Source organism: Mastigoproctus giganteus, chromosome 6 (assembly GCF_048544385.1).
Source record: "Mastigoproctus giganteus isolate SK-2022 chromosome 6, ASM4854438v1, whole genome shotgun sequence".
NCBI classification, from domain to species: domain Eukaryota; kingdom Metazoa; phylum Arthropoda; class Arachnida; order Uropygi; family Thelyphonidae; genus Mastigoproctus; species Mastigoproctus giganteus.
In genome coordinates, this window is record NC_143580.1 from 227,244,482 (window position 1) to 227,264,971 (window position 20,490).

Consider the following 20,490-nt stretch of genomic DNA (forward strand, 5'->3'; position numbering starts at 1 on the left):
CTGAATTGCTGCAGTAGATACGGTCCTACACACTCTCAACATGCTGAGAAGCATTGATCATTGTATAGAGTTGAGTTTTGCTTGGAACCTTACCAACACAGCACGATGAAACCAAGCGCCCGCTGCATATATTGTCATGGGGAGAAATACTGCCTTATAATATAATGAGAGAGTCTTGCGGGATAAACCCCAGTCAGACTTAGAAACACGAATAACTGCACCAGAGAACTTTTTCACTTTAGCTCCTAAATATGTTAGATGTGGAAAAATAATCTATTACTATTCCTAGATATTTAGCTTCAGATGTGATTGGTAGCTGAATACCATTTAACTTTATTTGTGGAGGTCGACCAGGGTCCAATTTGCTTTTAAAAAGCATCATTTTAGTTTTACACTGATTAATAGTTAACTTATAGTTTTGTGCCCAGAAATGCAAATCAGTTAATACAATATCAGCATTATGTTCAAGACATAATGAACTCATTGAGGGTGTATGTACCTCGGTCTGGAAGAAGGCGGTTTTGAGAATGATTCTCAACAGCCCAGAAAGGCCTTTGGATGAGTCTCGATTTGACTGTATTGGGGAAGGTTCTGGAGAGGTTGATTCTGGCGCGCCTGGCCAAGTACTGTGACGCGCGGGGTCTTTCTTCTCCTAATCAATATGGGTTTAAGAAAGGCTCCTCTTCGGAGGATATAAGGTGATTATTTGGACCAATGAGTTTGAGGGGCGGTACGTGGTGGGGTAGCGTCCTCCGCGGGATCAGAGCCTCCCGCTGTCCCGGTGTGCTTTGCCGTCTTTTGAAGGACTACTTTCAACAGAGAACGGTTATTGTGAGATCAAATTATGCCCATATTGAAAGATCTGTGGAGAGAGGCTGTCCGCAGGGTTCTGTCCTCAGATCTGCTGTCTGGAACTTTGTTCTAGATGAATGCCTTGCCTTGTACGACGTTGAGGATACTACTGCGATAGCTTATACAGATGATCTTGTTCTTCTTGTGGTGGGGGGAGAAATTCGCGCAAGGAGTTGGAAGAGCGGGCGGAGTCCTGCTTGGCCCGTTTGCTATCTTCGGCTTCTCTGCATAAGCTTAAAAGGCAGTGTTGTTGAGGGGACGCCTCAGCTGGACGTGGCCACCTGTTTGTCGCTCTAGGGATTTCTCTCTTCGAGTGGAACAAAAGGTTCTGTACTTGGGGGCTGTCTTGGAGGAGCGGCTGACGTTTATGGCTCATGCCAGTTGCTTGCGGGAGAAGGTGAAGCGGGCATATGCCAAGTTCCAGCGTATCACCCTCGTGGATTGGGGTATTAAACGAGGAGCACTCCACTTCCTTTATGATAACATCTTTATCCCAATCTTGACTTACGCGGCTGGGGTTTGGGGAAGGAGAGTTGAGCACTCTCATGTCAGTCGGATCCTTCTCTCGGCACAGAGGCCTGCTCTTCTGGACATAACCAAGGCTTGTAGGACTGTAGCAACTGACGCCTTATGTGTGTGTGTTAGCTAGTAAGTTGCCAGCTGACCGGCAGGTTGCAAAGGCCCACCTGAGGTACCACTTGAAGATGCCATATATATGAAAACCAGTCCAGGGGATCCCTAGACTGGCTTTCGGCGTCCGATCATGCCTAGTTGGGCCGATGGACGCGGCCTTTAACATAACAACTGAGCGGAGGCGGATTAATGATGAGATAGAGACCATATGGTAAACTCAATGGACTACCTCTGAAAAAGGACGTCATTTGCATTCCTTTATCCCCTCCGTTCGCACCGTGAGCCGGCGTAGGCCTTGGCTCCGGTTCGGACTGGTGGTCTGTTCTGTCCTGACTGAACATGGCCTGAGGTCGAGCTGCACCAGTTGGGGTTGGTCGCCTCGGATCTCTGTTCTAGTGAAGAGCCAGAAACAGGCCTTCACATCGTGCTTGATTGCCTTAACTATCAAGACATTCGAGCGAGGCTTGAGGGAGGGAAGCTCTCCTTGTCTAGAGTAACCTTGGTGGAGCTCACTCAGACATATGATACATTTAACAGATTTGTTAAATTTGTAACTGGTTCTTTTGGACGACGTCCAATCGCTGGATAGGGTGACCTACCTCCTCGTGGTGGGGGCGGAGATGCCATCCCCGCCACTTAGTGGTTCGGATAAAATCAGAACCACTAAGTCCTCTTCGTCTTTAAACCGCTTTCAGCCCCTTCCCAGTTTATGAGTAAGTGGAAACTTACTCCAGAGTAAGTTTCCACTTGACCGTTCTATCCAAGTAGATATAAAGTCTGTGCCATGGTTGGTATGTTGGACGTGAAGCGAAGACCTTTAATTAGCCCACTATATTAACATTTTTCTTAGTTTTTTTTTTAAAGTGAAAATTATTTTAGATACTTGACGAAGAAACGGATCCCCTAGATTCGCAATACCCCGTGTCAATAAGTTTGCCTCGTAAAAATTAAAAACTAATCCAAAAGATAAAAGATTTATTATCGAAGGGGCTTCCCTTACACTGCCCTACTATTAATATCCGGACACCTGCCTTTAGACAAAAAAAAAAAAAAAAAAAAAAAAAAGAGCTTTTATTGTGTCATTTAATATTTTGTGCTGAAATTGCTTTTTATGACGGCCTTCAATCTTCGCGGCATACCCTCAACCAGCTTTTTATTAATGTCAGGTTCCTCCACTCGGCCTTTAACGCAGCCACCACTTCGGCCTTGTTCTTTGGGCGATCTCGATCCAACGATCCAATACATCCCATAGATGCTCGATAGGGTTCAGATCAGTACTCTGGGCTGGCCAATCCAACTTTTCTACACCCATGTCCTCAAACCACTCTTTTACGATCCAAGCAGTATGGCATGGCTCGTTGTCTTGCTTATACAGGTATGGACCTTCCTCGAAGTATTGCCGTAATGTTGAAAATGCATAATTGCCCAGGCTGTCCTGGTACTGCACAGCATTCATGGTTTGGTCGATAACGACTAATGGTCCCAAACTAAACCAAGAAAGGAGCCCCATACCATGACACTGCCTCCACCAAACTTCATTATTTGAAGGACACAATCAGGAAGGAACTGTTTCCTGGCATTCGCCACATCCAGGAACGGCCATCAGACTGGTAGAGTGCGAACCTCGATTAGTCTGTCCATAGGACTGTTTTCCACTGCTCTACCGTCCAGGATTCGCTCTCCTTACACCATATTAATCGGCGTCTAGCATTTGTTGAGGTGATCAATTCTGTTGAACTGTTGAGGTAAATCCGTTGAACGTGTCATCTTGCATGCCCACTTTTGCAATTGTCTGTTCGAAGACCTGTTTCCCTGTCCATGGAGGGGGGGATATTAATGGTAGGGCAGTGTATATCTTCTACGAGATTTTTCAACGACTCCAACTAGTGTTCTAACCCTTTCAAACATTACGCTAAGCGCTGATTAAACCACTAGCTGCTGCTCATTCGTATGGTTTTAAATAAGCTGGAAATTTTATAATATATGTAGTTTATATTTTAACCACCTTCATATTTAAAAAAAAATCTTTTACTATATTTTTAAAAGCGTTCTTCGATGTTATTTTGAGGAAAAATTTTCTAGACTAATTTAAACAAGTTCCGACCATGCATAATTAAGGAACGGTGGTTTTCTTCGGCAAGAAAAGCCTTTTGGTTGGTGTACTGACCTCACCGGGTTCTGTTGTTGCGCAACTTTTCTTGCGTGGGAGTAATTGAAACATTTCATCATGGATTTCGTGGTGTTTTCCGCTCCCTGTCGTACGAAAAGATGTTCCTAGATCACACATCTTCTTTCATCGCATCACCATAGCAACAGCGATTGCACTCTCGTTTGCAACCCGAGCAAAAACACTAAATCAGTAGTGTAACCAGCTGTAACCAGACCCCCCGCAGAAATTATTTTAAGTCCTCTGTACGTTTGAACTCTTCCGATTCAAACTCTTACCGGCTCTACCCAACGCCAAGATTTCCTTCCCCATCCCCACCTTCTTCCATCCACCGCGGCAAAGAGGGGATTATTTTTGATGGACTATCCAATGTCGCGATGCGCTTTGCATTGATCTGCAGGAGAGCGTAGGCCTGTGTCATCTTTCGGCAATGTAGGTCACGCACTTGAACCAACCCTTTTAACAATAACACGTCAGGCCGTCAAGGGGAGGTGAAGTTTTGGCTACTTGCCTGGTGCAAATTTTGTAATGTCGCTTGTCATGCTTCATTCTCTTCCTCCCTGTGTCAAGTGCAGTAAATGCTTTCTGCATTTCTGGGTCTTCAAACTTTTTTTAGTTAACATCTGGAAAGTAAATGACACTTTCACTATCTCTTGACAATGTCTTTCGTTTGTATAAACTTGGTAAACGTGAACCAAGATAAATCTTTTTAATTTATTGCCGATTATGGATAATACGATCAGCTTAGGAATTTGTCTTTAGTCATGACGAGCGTCTCAGTGTACCCACCAAGGACCTGGAAATCAATGTCAGCTGACTCTGACATAACCCTGACGTCAGAGCACAGTAGCTGTTTCGTTCATTCGAGCATGCCCGTGTAGACTACGTCACTTTTTAGTTTCTCTGACTCAATCATTGCTTCCGTGTGTGTTTGTGCCAAAGAAACCAAAGATATGAGGGGTCAGTATATTTATTTAAGTCCAAAAAAATTGCTCTTTTCATTGACGGATTTGAACTCGGGCCTTTTTTCCACCCTCTTTGGGAGAACCGTGATTATAACCACTTTGCTACCAGCGAGGGATTGCCTCCCTCACCCTGGCAGCTGTTTCATTTGATATTGCAGAGTCGTATATTAAAACTTCTTTGAAGAACTGGCAAAGATGTCGAGTTTCTGAATAGACTGGCAGAATACTGCCAACTGGAGAAGATTCATTAATGTTTTCCGGATTTCCTTTTTTTCTCGCCTAGTTCTGAGAATGGCTTGGATTGCGTCACGAGTGACCTTCACACCCACTCTCCGAAACTAAAACATTGTATACTACTGCTTGGACACCCACCACACTCTGAGCTAGCACCTATACACAATTCTGCAGGGTACACTGGCCACGAAATGATGTTGAGTCATCGGTGAGCACGTGACAAAAAAACACTTGCCAATGCAGCCTGGAGATTGTTAAGTCATGAAAGAACTTGTACGTCAAGTGTTATATGGTTTTATTGGAGTGGCTCCAGAAATGGAACTCTGCAAACACTTTAGGGAAATTGGGTTATTTCATTGACAGATCTCCAACTGGATCTCTACAGGCTGCTTAAAAACATGTGGAAGAAACTTTTCTGGGACTTCACTGAAACAATACACCTTCTACCGTATTCATTTGGAATATCATGCATGAATTTGATTCGCGAAGGTCCTGTAAATCATATTTACCCGTTGTTGGGTTTTATGGGCATAGGCAACTAAGGCCATGTTGATCTGTATATTGTCTGTAAATTGCATGTGTTCTGAGGTTGATTTTCTGTTTGCTGGACGAAAAACCCGAGTTTCCGGAAGTAAAAACCATGCTGTCCTCGTTTGAGACAGACTAACTCAGTATGAAAAAGACCCATAAAAATTCCTAAGGGATTTGAACTCTGGTCTTTTCCACCCGGTGTGGGGAGGATGGCGATCCTACTAACTGTGCTATCCACGAGAGCATTTTTATCCCGTGTTCCTAAATGTGATGATAAAGACATCCGAAAACATTCTCCCCTCAGTCCTTCATTTTATACATCTGGGCTTAGTTCCACCAAACCCATGAATTTTCATACTCACATTATATTACAGGCTGTTCTTATCGTTGTGGGACCCTAATGTAAATTAACTGTATATGTCTTTGTGTACATTCATTTCTTATACACTACTCTCCAAAAACATACTCGGAAACATTGTTTTTACGTTCCAATGGACTTTTGCAGATAATGAATTGACTCATACTGGTATATAAGGAAGGCGTATGACCTATCTAATTCCATCTTCCCTACGATGATGGCTGTTCTGATACAGACCCATGTTTGTTTCAACAGGATAATTCCCGATGCTGTTCGAGATTGGTTCATGGACAAAAGTTGGAATGGCTAGTGCACATTCCTGATTAACCCTGTGGGATGAACTGGAACTTCGTGAAAGGGCTATACCAACACGTCCCACATCGCTAGCTCAACTGGCCACTGCTCTGGAAAGAGTATACTCCTCCATTCCTCATATAATGCAAAAGCAACGCATATCTGGACATCTTTTGAAGGGAAGTGAATGTGTGGGTACCGGCATTAAGTAGAGTAAGTTGGTGAACATCTGACTCAATCTACCATATCGGTTGATATAAGCGGAATCACATAGGTATACCCCTTAAGATCTCCCAGTGGATACAAAATGGAAGGAATCAAATTGTCCTGTGAGAAAATATATGAATACCAATATTAGAATTATTTGTTTCCGGATTTCCTAGAAGAACTCATTGTGAGGGTTACCTGTCTTCCAGGGAAATTCATACTCATACTGATTGAGATCTACTGCTTTTGAGGTTTTACTTTTCCTCTTCCTGAGCGAATAGTCTTACCCCCACCTTCTCCTAGAAGCTTTGACTCAATAACAGAGGGAGTAATAGCAAGTGATATGAATGAGACTCCTTATTCAGAAATCAGAAACTCATTTCTTGCATATTGCAGAAACTCAACTCAACCTTCGGGTTTTTATAATATGCAAAAATGATTTCGCTCACTATATTGTTGCATAATAACGCAAGGTACTCTAAACCAAATATTTTACTTGCGTCAATTATTTTGCAAACAGAGGTTACTTTTGTGTGTCTATATAGATGATTGTACAAGAGAAGCCTCTTCCCTTAAAAGTGAATCCCATATTGCTAATGACGACTTGAACCTCTGAGAAAATGCTTAGAAAGTGTTTTCCTTATATGGAAAAAAAGGGATGATCTCTGCCCCATCTGGATGACATATAATAATAGAGGGCAGATTATGTCCCTGTCCTAGTTAATTACGAGCATCCAATGACACTGCATTTATCTCCTCCCCTACCACGTGAATGAAGTTTGTGTTTATTCTATAATGGCTTGCCTAACGCCAACCTAAATCTCATTGAGGACACCGCTAGTTGAGTCATCCTAATAATTATAATTACCAATGATTTATTTGGTCTAGGATTAACAGCACAGCTGTTTCCCGAAAGATGATTTAAGAAGTCTCATTCATATCGCTTGCTGTTACTCCCTCTGTTATTGAGTCAAAGTTTTCGGGGAGTGGGGGGGTAAAATTGTTTGCTGAGGAAGAGGGAAGGTAGAACCTCTTCTAGAGCCATGTTGCGAAAAAGGCCCATAAAATATTCCTCGCATCATTAACGGGATTCGAACCCAGGTCTTTTCCACCCGGTGTCGGGGGGGCGGTGATTATACCAACTGCTGCACACGAGGGCAGACTAAGAAACAAGGTTTCTTTCGAAAATTCTGTCCTTAAGAGGTTCATTTTTAAAAGATCACCACGACAGTTGGTAAAACTTGTTCACTAATGAGAATAGGAGTTTTCAGAAACTGTATACTTCTTTTCCAAACTTTACATAACAATATTCAACTCGTGCAGAAGACCACAGTTTATCATCATGAAATAATGAAAAAAAAGGAATATTTTCCACCCATTTAGAATCTGACCTCTTAAAAAAAAAACCCGTTCTACCCTTGTATGTGTGTTGGCTTTCGATTTCCTTAATGGGTTAATGCACCCATTTTTATGTATCAGATCTCAACCCTCTGTTACCTAGGGACAGGAGAAAAGATTGCAGATTGTTGAAAGGAATACAGTAAAAGTTTACCTCGTACTATTCCAGATTACTTAAAAAAAACAAAAAACTACATCAATATTTATCTAATCTCCTTTTCTAAGGCATTAGGACCTTTAATTACGACTCGGTACAATAGTGGTAACCAATACCAATAGGGCAACATTTGGATGCCTACCTGGAAATATTTTCCAACCAGGTGAATCCCTTCATTGCTGCAGTACGCCCATCTCTTTCGAACAAGACAATGTGCCATGTCAAGCCAGAATTGTACAAATCTGGTTCCAGGAGGACATAGCGAATTCAGCTTACTCCGGTGGCCTCTCAGCGAGGTGGAACGAGCCCTTCGGAGTAGAGATCCACACCCATACAATTTGCGCTGGTATCGGCGTGGCACGCTTTCAGCACCTTGTTAAAAGGGGATGACCTACTTGCTATTAGGTAGGTGCACCTAATAAAGTGCTAGTCGGTGTACCTTGCTAAGATAAAAATAGAGTTTTTACTTTCTAAAAAATATTCTGCTTTCAAAAGTGCCAACTGGCTAATTTGAGCTGTCCGGGCCTCGCCACGATAAACTCTTTCATGGAGGGAATCTTGTTGTTGTTGGGTTTTAGGAGCATCAGAAACTTAGGCCATATTGCGTCGTATATAATATGTCTATAAATTGCGTGCGATCTGTGGTCAATTTGCTGTTCGTTGGACAAAAAAAAAACCTACCAAGCTACCATCGCCTGAGACCAACTAACTCGGCCACGTTTTGTGAAATAGGGCCATAAAAATTCCTCACGTCATTGATGGGATTCGAACTTTGATCTTTTCCACCCGGTGTGGGAAGAACGGGGGCTTTTACCAACTGAGCTCATGAGGGCATCGATGGGATCCCGATTTTCCGCTCTCCAAGTGAAAAAAAAATCTTCCAAGAAACAGAACAATTTTTTGGACGAGTTAAGTTTCAATTAATATATATTACATTTTCATACTGGTAATACTTCTCAAGCACTATGGAAATATGTCCAACAGGATATGATTTATCGTTGAATGTTACTGGAATCAATTTAAACATTAGAAAGTCAACCAACGTTGGAAAGAGAAGAATCAACGTTGTTCGTAACTGCGGAAAAACATCCCGTAAGCGAAACATCGGAACGTAGAAGGCACGGCGAACACGTCTCCTTAGCTGTTTTCAAGGAGGAGTGCCTCCTACCGTAAATTAGTTGAAAGTATTTTCAAGAAGGTTCACTGCTGTTGGAAAGGCCTAAGACTGACCCAAACGCCATTAATTTCCTGAGTAAACATATATTTTCGTAAAAAGTAGTGATGTCGGGCTACTTTTGACGTGTACAGGGGCTGACTGGTTATGGGGCAGTGGTTCGCAACCCCGAGGTCGTATAAAATTATAAACACCTGTACATGATTTTAGCAGATTTAAAAATAAATATACCGTACGTGGAGCATAAGAAGGGTTGGGGTCGCTTAAAATAGAACCATGAAATATGAGGTCGCGAACTAGAAGAGGTTGCGCAATACTGATGGGGCAAATTCCAAATGGGCTTGGTCTGAGTGTAGACCGGTTCTAAGCCGCAATTTTTTTAAAAAAAATTCAGTAGGACAGCATCCAGAAACACAGTTAAAAAGTAAGTTGTTGATTGAGTCCTTCCACCCATGATGGTGAGCAGCAATATATGGAAGCATGCGATTGGATATCAAAAAAAATAAATAAAATCTGCACGAAACCAAATATTTGGTTTCGTGCAGATTTAGCTTTTTTCCATTCTCTATTAAAACGCAGTTCTAGTTTGAACATTGTCTATCCTTTCAGTTGTATTCAGTTTGACCTTGACATGAAGTCTTCTTAAAGAGTCGATTGCAACTTCTTTTATTATTTTAATGTGTGGAGTAAAAGTTCTGACCTTATTCGTGAAGTATCCTGACCCCATTTCCATTGGAAACAAAGTTTTCATAAGTGGTCTCTCCCGCCTTGTGAATAGACCATTAAATCCCATCTTTTTTTAAAGGTGAAGCGAAAATAAAGAAAAGTTAGGAGACAATGGTTACCAGTGCCATTTATAATATTTAAATCTCTGGAGGAGGGGACAGTAGCTCAATAAAGGATACCTCCCATTTCCGGATTCAACCACATATTGATACTTCATGGGCCACTGGTGATGCATGAGTGGGCGTATCCTATCAGACATGGAGATCATTGTTTACTCTGGCAATTATGTAAATACCCACGAAGAGGAACATAGAAGTAAAGTAGGATGAGGGAAATTCCACGAGTGGACACGAATCCGGGTGAAAAGGTGATGGTGTAGCGCTATCGGACTTCAACGCTGAAAGAGAAAAGCGGCCCAAGGACAGACACACTGTCACGGGGCAACGGCGAAATAATCCCACGCAACGTCACTTCTTCAGACGACGGGTCAACGTTCACCTCTTAATCTCGTACCCAGGTTGTGAATTCTTCAAAAATTACTCTTTTGGTAATGAAAATTTCCCGGAACTCCACCTTTGCGTGTAGTGGATAAAGAGAAAGAAGACGTTAGCTACTTGTAATTATAAAATTTATTCAAAAATAAAGATTCTATACATTTGTGTAGATTTTTCTGAGCACACAGGAATCGTTTTGAGTTTCTGGGACACATTTGGCTTTTGAGATGTAACGAGGACATTTACATAAACACACAAAGACAAACAAAAAAATGGTATCAACTCCACATTGCATGTTGTTAACCTCTCGGTTTGATTCGAATGCTTGCTGACGAAGTGAGGTTTAATCTGGAGATTTGAAGTATTGCTGAGTTGGTGTAGCTGCACGTGTAGGAGAATTATTTGGGGCACAGGAGTAAGTAGAAGTCCTGGACTTATGCGACTCGGTGCCTAATTGAAAGAGACAGATCAAAGTGTAATACTGTAAGCACCTATTTATGTGGGTTAATACTGATTCTTTCTGGTATCACAGGACGTTTCACAACAATACGCAACCGTCCACCAAAATAGCTCGTGCAATCCGAACTTCCCTGACTCATGCGACATCATTCTGTTGGCGCTTGTCTCCGTAGCAACGTGCTAAACAGCACTTGTTTGGGTTATTTCTGGTACAGCCACGTGAGTAGGTCCAGCTAGATTCGGCGGGTCAGCAAAGAGAAATTTAGATGACAGCAAAGACTAGTAAAGACATGCACAAACAGGAATGAATGGCTCTAGTGGCAGACGCACACACACATGTAAAGAAATATCTTCTTTTATATATATATATATAATATGTATATGTATATACACATCCAGATCTGATCTCGTGAGAAAAGAACTTGGAGATATTGCCCTCCGCATGTCAGATCTCGTGAAGAAAGATCTCTTCCGTTACTCATACGAGGACTTCCGGACAAGGATGACCGCCTTGAGCATGCGCACAAGAATTGTGAGGAGCAGGAAGACCGCACCTAGGTAGATGACTTCTCAACAAATCCAAAAGAGTGCGTTTTTCATCTTCTAGCTGATGGATTTCCTGTCGAAGAGCTTGGTTATCTGCTTCCAGACTATCTGATTCCTTTAAGACAAAAATAAAAAAGAATATGAGGAACTGTTGAGACAAAACATCTTAATATTAAAACGCTAAGTAAAGAATGATTTTTTTAAAATTAAATCCCAAACATGAAGGTATTAGAACCTATAATACTTAGTACCTTGAGTGGGCTGGAGGTTGAGAAGATGAAAGAAGATACTTGTTGAATTTCTCTAGACTACAATTTTCAGGAAATATTGAAGTTGATCAGTAAAAGGATGCTGACTGGTTTCAGCACGTGTTCGAACTGGTTTGGAACAAAGAGCGGGAAATATAGAAGTTAATAAGTGCCCATGGAAGTATCTGTATAAAAGATATCAGCAGAAACAGAACGCTTATGAGAGGGAGAGATTTTGTAAGAGATGGGTCATTGATGAACCTAACTGCCCTCTTTTGAATGGAATCTAGAAGCCTGAGAGAGAGGTTTTGGGGCACTACCTCCAGAAGTGGGAACAATGCTCCAAGGGGAGCGATTTGCGGTTTGTACAGAGTGAACAGCTGTTTGGAAGAAAAGTAACATCGAGAGCGAAAGAGAAAATCCAGTTTTTTAAATGCAGAGAAAGCAATGTTTGTGATGTGCTTATGCCAAGAGAGATTAGAAGTCAGAATAATCCTTAATAGGGATAAGTGATCTTACCAAGAAACTGTGTCATCGAAGATAAGTATAGGAGCAGAAGAATTGTTTCTGCGAGATTAAGACAGTACTGTGGCTTAGAAGGATTGAAATTAGCAAGTTATTTTTGCTCAACTGGAGATTGGCATTTAAGGAATTGGTAGCGGATTTTCGAGAAGTTGAAGTAGTTTGTGCAGGCCAAGTTTTTTTGAACTGGATGGTGGAATGCAATGTGCTGTCATCAGCAAAACTGACTGGGAATGGAAGAAGGTCATTGATATACAAGAGAAAGGGGTGGGAGAAAACTGAACCTTGGCGAACACCAGCATTTGTGAAGAAGTTAGAAGACAGAGCCTCTACAGTCACCTTTAGTGATTGGTCAGAGAGAAAACTGGATTAGTATACATGGGTACTCTATCAATAATTACTAGTTTAGCAGAAATCGAATCGTCATTTATGAGTATCTATATTTTGAATATTAATCATATCCATGTCTTAATATAATCTGATCACAAAAAAGTGGTCAGATTATATTAAAAATTGGAGGTAGTGAATTGGAGGTAGAGAAACAGGGAATACAGTTTAGTCCTGATTAGAAGTAAAATCAAATTAATTTATAATATGCTTCATGGTTTCTAGTTTTTCCGCTGGAGAAAACTAGAAACCATGAAGTCTTTCCGCTGGAATCCTGTTGAAAGACACTTAAACCAGATGTTAGGAGCTCTGCAGTGGATTTGGTTAGACCCAAGTCCCCCATTAAGGCAATGATTCTTGTTGCTGTTGTAAAATGTTAGGCCGTTTATAATGCAATGTCTATAAATTGCATGTGTTCAGTGGTCTATTGCTGCTGTTCGCTGGGTGAAAAATCCGAGTTTCTGTGAGGAAAAAACACTCTACCCTCTCCTGAGACCAACTAACTCAGCCATGTTGGGAAAAATACCCATAAAAATTCCTCGCATCATTGACAGGATATTCGAACTCAGGTCTTTTCCACGCGGTGTGTGTGGAAGGCCAGTGATTAGGGAAATGGGCCTTTATTGAACAAGCTTTTGAGGTGTAATCCCAATTATACTATTAAACATATTAACCATTCATTTCATTAATGGTAAGGCAGATTAGATCAGTACGAATCATTCAATGATATGTGCATGTTAATTAGCTTGAATCATTAACACCATAATGTTCAGTGCCATCATGAGTGTGGCAGTATAGGAAGATCTATATAGAATTTTGTTCCCAAAAATCTCTTCAATGTAATATTGTGTTCGGTGCCATAGTGAAGTGTTTTTATCTGGAATTGAATTCTTGGCGGTGTTTCCTACTTGGGTATAGCAAGTAAGTCGGATTCCAGTTAAAACTCAAGTGGTAAATTTTATAAAGGGATTGGGGATATCCCTTTCTTACCTCAGTAAATGAAAACTTAATGCTTCACTACCATGTGGAGTTGTCCAAATATCTCACTCTTGTAGATTTTGAGTGAGCGATTGGGATTTTTTTGGATCACTGCTAAGGAAAGTCAGGTCGTATGGTGTGAATTTTGAGTTAATCTTTTCTATAGAAATATTCAGGGGATATCTAAGTCTGCGGTAAAAAAATATTTACTTCAAGAATGACCCCCCTCCACCTGAGACCAAGCGCTAAACCGGTATTTTAAAGAATTCAACATTATTCCTGTACAAACACTTTTGCATTGAGAGTGATGCCAAAGGAGTTACTTAGTCGCTTGGCCTTCATCCTAGGAGCTGTAGCGAAACTCATATAATAAATCAACAGCATTAAGTTACGGTATTTCTCAGAATACATAAAGTATGCGAAGGCTGTACTCCGCCCAACTGTCAACTTCTGTTCCCCATAATTTCTGCTCTACAGATGACAAGCTCTTAAGAAATTATCATGCCGCTGATGACCCACAATGTCTCGCCCACTGTTTGAATTCTATCCTCCATAAATTGTCTCAATTTTAACCATAGCTTGAATCTTAAAGAATCTCAAGCGAACTCCTACCTGCTTTCACCCTTCTACATTAGAGCTATCCATTCCATAAGTTCTTTCTTGCAGTGATCTGGAGATCTTTGATCCCGAGGTAACCTTTCACGATCATGTAACCTATGTACATAGTTGTCCGTTTATACGTAGATAGCTGCACATCTATGATTTGGATACCACAACTAAAAATCAGCAGAATTTCCAACCTGAAATCCTGTACATGAGAGGAAATTGGGTATTTGATGCGTCTTACAACTACGGACAGAACCTTCGCAGACATTTTTTGGCTTTTGAAGTGGATTTCATGCAAACACCGGGATAGAAACCTCAGACTAACTCAACTCTAATTGAAATCTTCAAAAAATTTTCCGCGTCATCACAGGATTCGAACCAGGACCTCTTCGAATGAAAAGTTCATAATTCTCATCCTGTCATTATTGATAAAAACAATTACAATGGAGAGTAACTGCAAGAATCAATAAGAAGAGTGCCAAGGTGTCTACTTACCACTGCAAGCCTTTGTGTTCGTTCCTTCTTCTTGTTCCGACATTTAGTTGCTGCAACTTTGTTCCTTTCTCTCCTCCTGCGACGTCTTTCTTCGTCTTCCGTTGTGAGCTGCGAAACCAAACCATTGGCAGAAATAAGACTTCATCGCTGGTATCAGTTAATAATTAAATTATGTAAAATAAACCCTAGTCTTAAAGACAATGAATTGATGGATCTATAAAATTACATGGTTTCAGCTGACAAACATTGTCATATCATCATAATCCAGAGATTGCCAGTTATTGGACTTTTTTGTTTATGATGGCATGGGTGCATGTTCATCTGCTTAAAAATCAGAAATAAAACAGCCGACTGAAGATACCACAAGTTGTCACAAGAGAGAGAGAATACACGAACAGTACTACATTTTATTTAGTGGTCAGTCATGTGCGATTGAACCACGGTAACTCAAGCACTTATGTACTTGGGTAAGTACACCATCAAAGCAGCCTTTATCAAGAAACAGAAAGCCTATAGGAGTTGGTGGAAAACAAGCAAACTTTTGACCACACCACCTTTAAGAAGGAAAGGGACAGCTTCCTTAAGGAAAAACGGTAAGGTTTTGCGAAAATGGTTCTGAACAAACTAACGCGATCCACAAGGGTTAAGTCAAAAACACAAACAGTTTAAAATAGATAATCTGGTCTTCTAAGACCAGATTATCTATTTTAATATTTGGATTTCAACCACCCAAGCCCCACGTCCTAAGTTTCCCAAAGATGGAGTCAATGCCATATGGAAATAACTCATGAGGATTCGTTTGAGTGATAAACATAAGCCCATTTTTGGACTTGATGGGTGTCGGTTGTTTATTATAAAAGTAGGGCCAGTATTTCAGGTCAATATCCATAAGTTTATCCCTTCTAAAAATTTTGATAACTCTGTTCTGTACTTTGGCCACAGACCAGACCAATCGCATAGTCATCCAGAAGAGAATTAACGACGACCAATACTTTACGTAGTATACAACAAGCTTTCAACAGGAAGGCCTAAAATGAGGTTTTATTTTATTATTATTTTTTTAATGTTAGTTCAGTGAATGACAAATTATCCATTCCTGCCCAGATCTACATATTGAATATTTACTGCAGAATCCCTGGGAAAATATTAATTATTATTGACACCATTCTAAAACCAAGGCATCTTATATCTCATCAAAATTCCAATTACAGCGCTATTCTGCAGAGTACCTTGGGATGAGAGTACGCAGTTACTCTGCCACCATCCTTGAACCATTCCTTACAGTCACACTATTTGTCGTATGCAAAAGAACTGAAAAGAACTTTTTATCTTCTTGGTATATGTGATTTGAGCAATGCTGGATGACTCTAGTTTCAATCCGAAGCTGCCCAAGGCGCATGTCTGATTAATCAGCAATTCAACCTTCAAACATACTTGGGCAGCTTCGGATTGAAACTAGAGTAATCCAGTATTGCTCAAATCACATATACCAAGAAGATAAAAACGAAAATATATGGATCATGAGTGAAAGAGATTAGCTACCACAGACACTTTGCCAACAGTGAATCTAAAACATACTCAGCCATGTGGATAATCAGGCAGTAACTGGTGGGAGTAATAAATCATCCAAGGTGTTTCTGTTCATAAGCAAGCTGGGATTATCTTATATACAGAAATGCCTTATACCAATCTCATTGCATGCATCGGTGATTTGGTCATCTGCTCCATCTTCATATCAAAACAAGTTTATGGATATTATCCACCTCTCCTGAGGTGGATGAACAGGATAGCTGGCAAGCTCTTGACCATCTCTAGAGCAATACTATATGGAAATTAGACATCTCGAAGCAGCAAATCGTATCAAGAAACAACCATATGATCGCATAACCTCCTCACAGGGAGCATCAGTTGTTGTTCCCTGTGAGGAGTATCAGTGGTTGATCTTAGTCTTCATGTGAAAATCTTCTCTAGTTCCAGAATAGCTGGAAGAAATCAAATTGACCCTCGTCTGCCACTCCGGTAGGTTGTGAACAAGTCCTCGCACGTAGCACAATGGTTATAATCACCGTCCTACCAACATCGAATGAAAAAGGTCTGGGTTCGAATCCGGTCAATGACGCGAGAAATTAATGACCTTTCTTCTTCTCAAAGAGAAGAAAAAAAAATCCATAACTTTTTTCATTCTGTGGCCGAGTTAGTCTCAGACGAGGACAGCAAGGTTTTTTCCCCCGCTGAAGCTTGGATTTTTCATCCGGAAAAACGGTCACATCAACCAGAGAACATAGGCAATTTAGGGAAATAATATGTTAACAACTGGCTAATCTACAGAACATGTTACTCACGAACACAATACAGTCATTCAATGTACTGGCATACATCCAAGAAAATTTTGATGAGAAATCATACAAGACGTAAATTCTAAGAGACATACTCCATGATCCGGTTCTGACAGGTGTCTGCCAGAAAATAAGATGCCACACGCTGTGAAGAAATTGCTGTCAGGAAGGAAGTCTGCCTGGAAGGCAAAGACCAGAAATTAAATGAACAAGATATCTTATACATCTTAGATACTCTCTCTTTCCCTTTTTACGTTGTTACTTTTTGTCTGTCTGTTCAGGTTACGTTTATGTGCTTTTGCAGATTTGTATACTCCTAAAGTATCCTTGACGTCACTTTATCTATGTCGGGAATGTCTGTGTACTGTAACCTTGTGCCCTTGTGGGTAGCACAGTTGAAGGAATTGTCATCCTCCCCACACCGGATGGAAAAGACCTGAATTCGAGTCCCGTGGCCGAGCCAGTCGGTCTCAGGCGAGGGTAGCATGGTTTTTTCAAACGGAAACTCGGGTTTTTTATCCAGCAAACAGAAAATCTACCACAGAACACACACCAAATTTTTACAGAGAGTGTATACAGAGCAATATGGCTTTAGTTGCTGATGCTCCTAAAGCCCTACAACAACTTTGACCTTGCGTAAGGCAGTCCTAAGTCACTGAAAATGTTATATCTCTCTGTACACCCATGTAGGCCTAGGTGCCAAATGATTTGTTGCTTAGTTGGTCAAAACTTTATCATTGCGACTTGTTTGGTCTTCTGATAGTGCGGCTGGTTGTTTAGATCCCTGAACAACAAATTGTTTGAAGAGGCTCTTCCTCCTAGTGGTCTGGGCTGGGCAGCTGGGGTGATTGTTCCCTCAGCTGGCAGATAGAGCTTGTTTTGGATTGGTTCTTTTTGTAATTTCGTGTAATCAAAATTTTGATTTTGTGAGTGTTCTAGAAAGTCCTAGAGCATCATGCCAAGAACTAGGAAAAAGATTCTGGCTCCTCCAGTGGAAGAATCAGAAGAATCTTCGGAGGAAAGTTCGGAGTCGTCAATTGAAGTTACAGGAGAGGTTTCGAGTAGACCACCTGCAAGGAAAAGAATTCCAGATGGGAAGAGTTCAAGACAGAAGACACCTTTGGATTCACAGGAGAGTTCCTCGGAATTTGTACGGTGTATGTTAGAACCTACCACCTTGGAGAATTTAGATCATTATAGAAGTAAATTAAGGTCTTTTATATCAACTTTAAGAAAGCCAAGTATACACGATCTAGATATTGTAATGGGATACTGGGACAAGATGGCTGAGCTGGTGCAGTCCTTAACTGTTCGAAATGTGTTCCTTGAGACTAAGTTGAACACCTTGACGGAGCAGAAAGAACAAGATGCGGCTGTTCAAAGATCATATGCAGAGGCTGTTAGTTCTAGTGAGGTAAAGTCCAAGAATAAAATGATTATAGTGAAGGCAAAGGCGGACAATTATAGTACTAGTGACCAAGTTAAGAGTGAGTTGATGGGACGATTTGCCCCTGTCTTAACTGACGTCAAGATAGTATCAGTTCGACCTATAAGAAATAAAAGGGTAATGATCGAAACTGCTTCTGAAGTCGATGCTAAGAAAATTGAAGAGTGTACGGAGGTACAAAAGCTTGGGATGGAGGTTGAAAGGCCCCTTCGTCGATTACCAAGATTAGTAATTTTCGATGTTGATTCAGACGTAGATCGAGAGTCCCTAATAAAGGAATTGTGGGAAAGAAATTTGGTTGACGGATTTGTCAATAAAGACCAAGTTCTCTCCGAAATAAAAATACTTGCTAAAAATAAGGCAAGGAATTCTCCTGGGTATAATGTTGTGGTGGAGGTTTCCCCACGTGTAAGGAGATACCTTTTAAAATATTCAAGAGTGTTTTTGAATTGGAGCTCACACCGTGTTCGGGAGTTGTGGACACCGACACAATGTTACAAATGTATGGCGTATGGCCATGTGGCCCGGTACTGTGATGCGGGCGAGTTCTGCAGTCACTGTGCCGGGAGTGGTCATACCTTTAAGTCTTGTACGCAAAGAGCGGATGCTCCAAAATGTGTAAATTGCTGGAGGAGGAAGGTGCCTTCTGCACATGGTGCTAATGATCGAACTTGTCCAGAATATTTAAAGGCGGTAGATACTTTAAAGAGAAGAACTGAACAAGATTAGTTGGTATCATGTCGGGGTACCCCTTTTCCAGTAATTGTAGGAAGACTTCTCCCGGTTGGTGGCTGGGGGTCGTCGGTCACAGTAATGTCAGTGTTGGTGTTCATGAGGACTGGACCGGTGTGAGTAATGTATGATCAATTGTTAAAATGAAATTGAAAGATCAATTGTTATTATTATTTAGTCTGACAGATACCAGACTGTGTTTCACTAGATAGGGCAACCTACCTCCTCGTGGTGGGGACGGAAACTCGTGGTGGGGGCGGAGATGTCGACTCCACCACGAGGCTAAAGGTTGTGCTATCTTTGATTTTGTCATTAGTCAAGTTAGACTTTTGTAATTGTTTGATGTTTTTTGTTAATTTGATTGACCAAGGTTGTTAACAAATAAAACAGTTATGATTGTAAGTGGCAGATGAGCTACGGCTCAGGTGGCCAATTGATTTAGCTTGATTAATGAATGTACACCCATGTAGTCAGATGGTTGCACTGAGCTGAGACCAACTTTTTTCAGGGAACTAACGAAATCAGAATATCTCAATACATTTGTATGTTCTTTGAGGCCGGGGGGATTATCAGAGGGGACACAGAAGAGCAAATGTGGCTTATCAATAAGTATGGAGAGGGAGATAAGCAGAAAGGCGCACGAAGCCAGAAACTGTCACAAGGTTCATACAGGAAGAATGCATCAACCTAAGCACGTGATGAATCGTGCTGGGTCACGTTTAGCCAAGGGGTACGCTTTCGTCTAATCGGTTACCGTGTGTGATAATCGACACGTGTGGAGTTTACTTCGACCTGACCAACTTAAGAGTAGCCTAAATGCACGCGACAGCGGTATGAGTGAAGCAAGTTTGGCCAACCAACCTCAGGTACAATAATACCTCCCAGAATATCGCAATAGATAGAAAAGAACAAAAAAAAAAAACATTTATTAACTAAAGATTTTAGAGATAAAACAACACTATTGTCTTTTATTTAATAATTTATAAATAAATAAGTTATTATTATTCAGTAAAGATCTCCTTATTAACCATGCCCTCAAGGAGTTTTGAACAATTTAAAGTTCAAAAGGTGTGGATAGTGTCCAACTTTCTGGCTCACCTTTTGCTGTGGCATTGCAGTGTATGTATTCTTACCAAATTCAAGTCACACCCACTGGCCTGCTAATAAACACGTGACCTTCGGATGGAGTCATTCCCGAATTACGTCAAGGTGCAGTCCGTGCAGTTACTTCACCCTACTTAGTATCCACATTAGACTGTTGTGTCGGTATTCTGTTTATTTCTGGCAACTCGACCTGACAAATGACGTCACCACCGGAAATGCTGCTGGGACATCGTAGCCGGGACCAAGGTTTCATACATAAATTGTGAGCGCTCATTGGCCATTGTTTATTATGACATCATGGAATATTTATATCTATATATATTTTCGTCATTAAATGGGTGCACATTTCTGGTAGGGCCGGTTTTCAGTTGGAATAGAAACAGAAGAGCATGAAGATCCCGATTTCCCTAAATGGTCTTGGAAAAGGGGAGAAGAGGATT

General features: G+C 41.0%; 1 protein-coding gene across 4 annotated transcripts in view; it reads right to left on the bottom strand.

The window, feature by feature from the left end:
* Positions 1-11,003: 11,003 nt before the first annotated feature.
* LOC150085052 (cyclic AMP-dependent transcription factor ATF-3-like) overlaps positions 11,004-20,490 on the bottom strand; it is a 73,311-nt gene continuing 63,824 nt past the window's right edge. For 3 of the 4 annotated variants that reach the window (XM_090376749.1, XM_090376748.1, XM_090376750.1), the window contains 2 exons: positions 14,432-14,539; positions 11,004-11,310 (listed from right to left, as the gene is read on the bottom strand). In XM_090376749.1, the coding sequence (XP_090232875.1) occupies positions 11,128-11,310; positions 14,432-14,539 (291 nt within the window). In that variant the 3' untranslated portion in view covers positions 11,004-11,127. The remainder of the gene's footprint in view (positions 11,311-14,431; positions 14,540-20,490) is intronic. The other variant, XM_090376752.1, reaches the window with a different exon arrangement.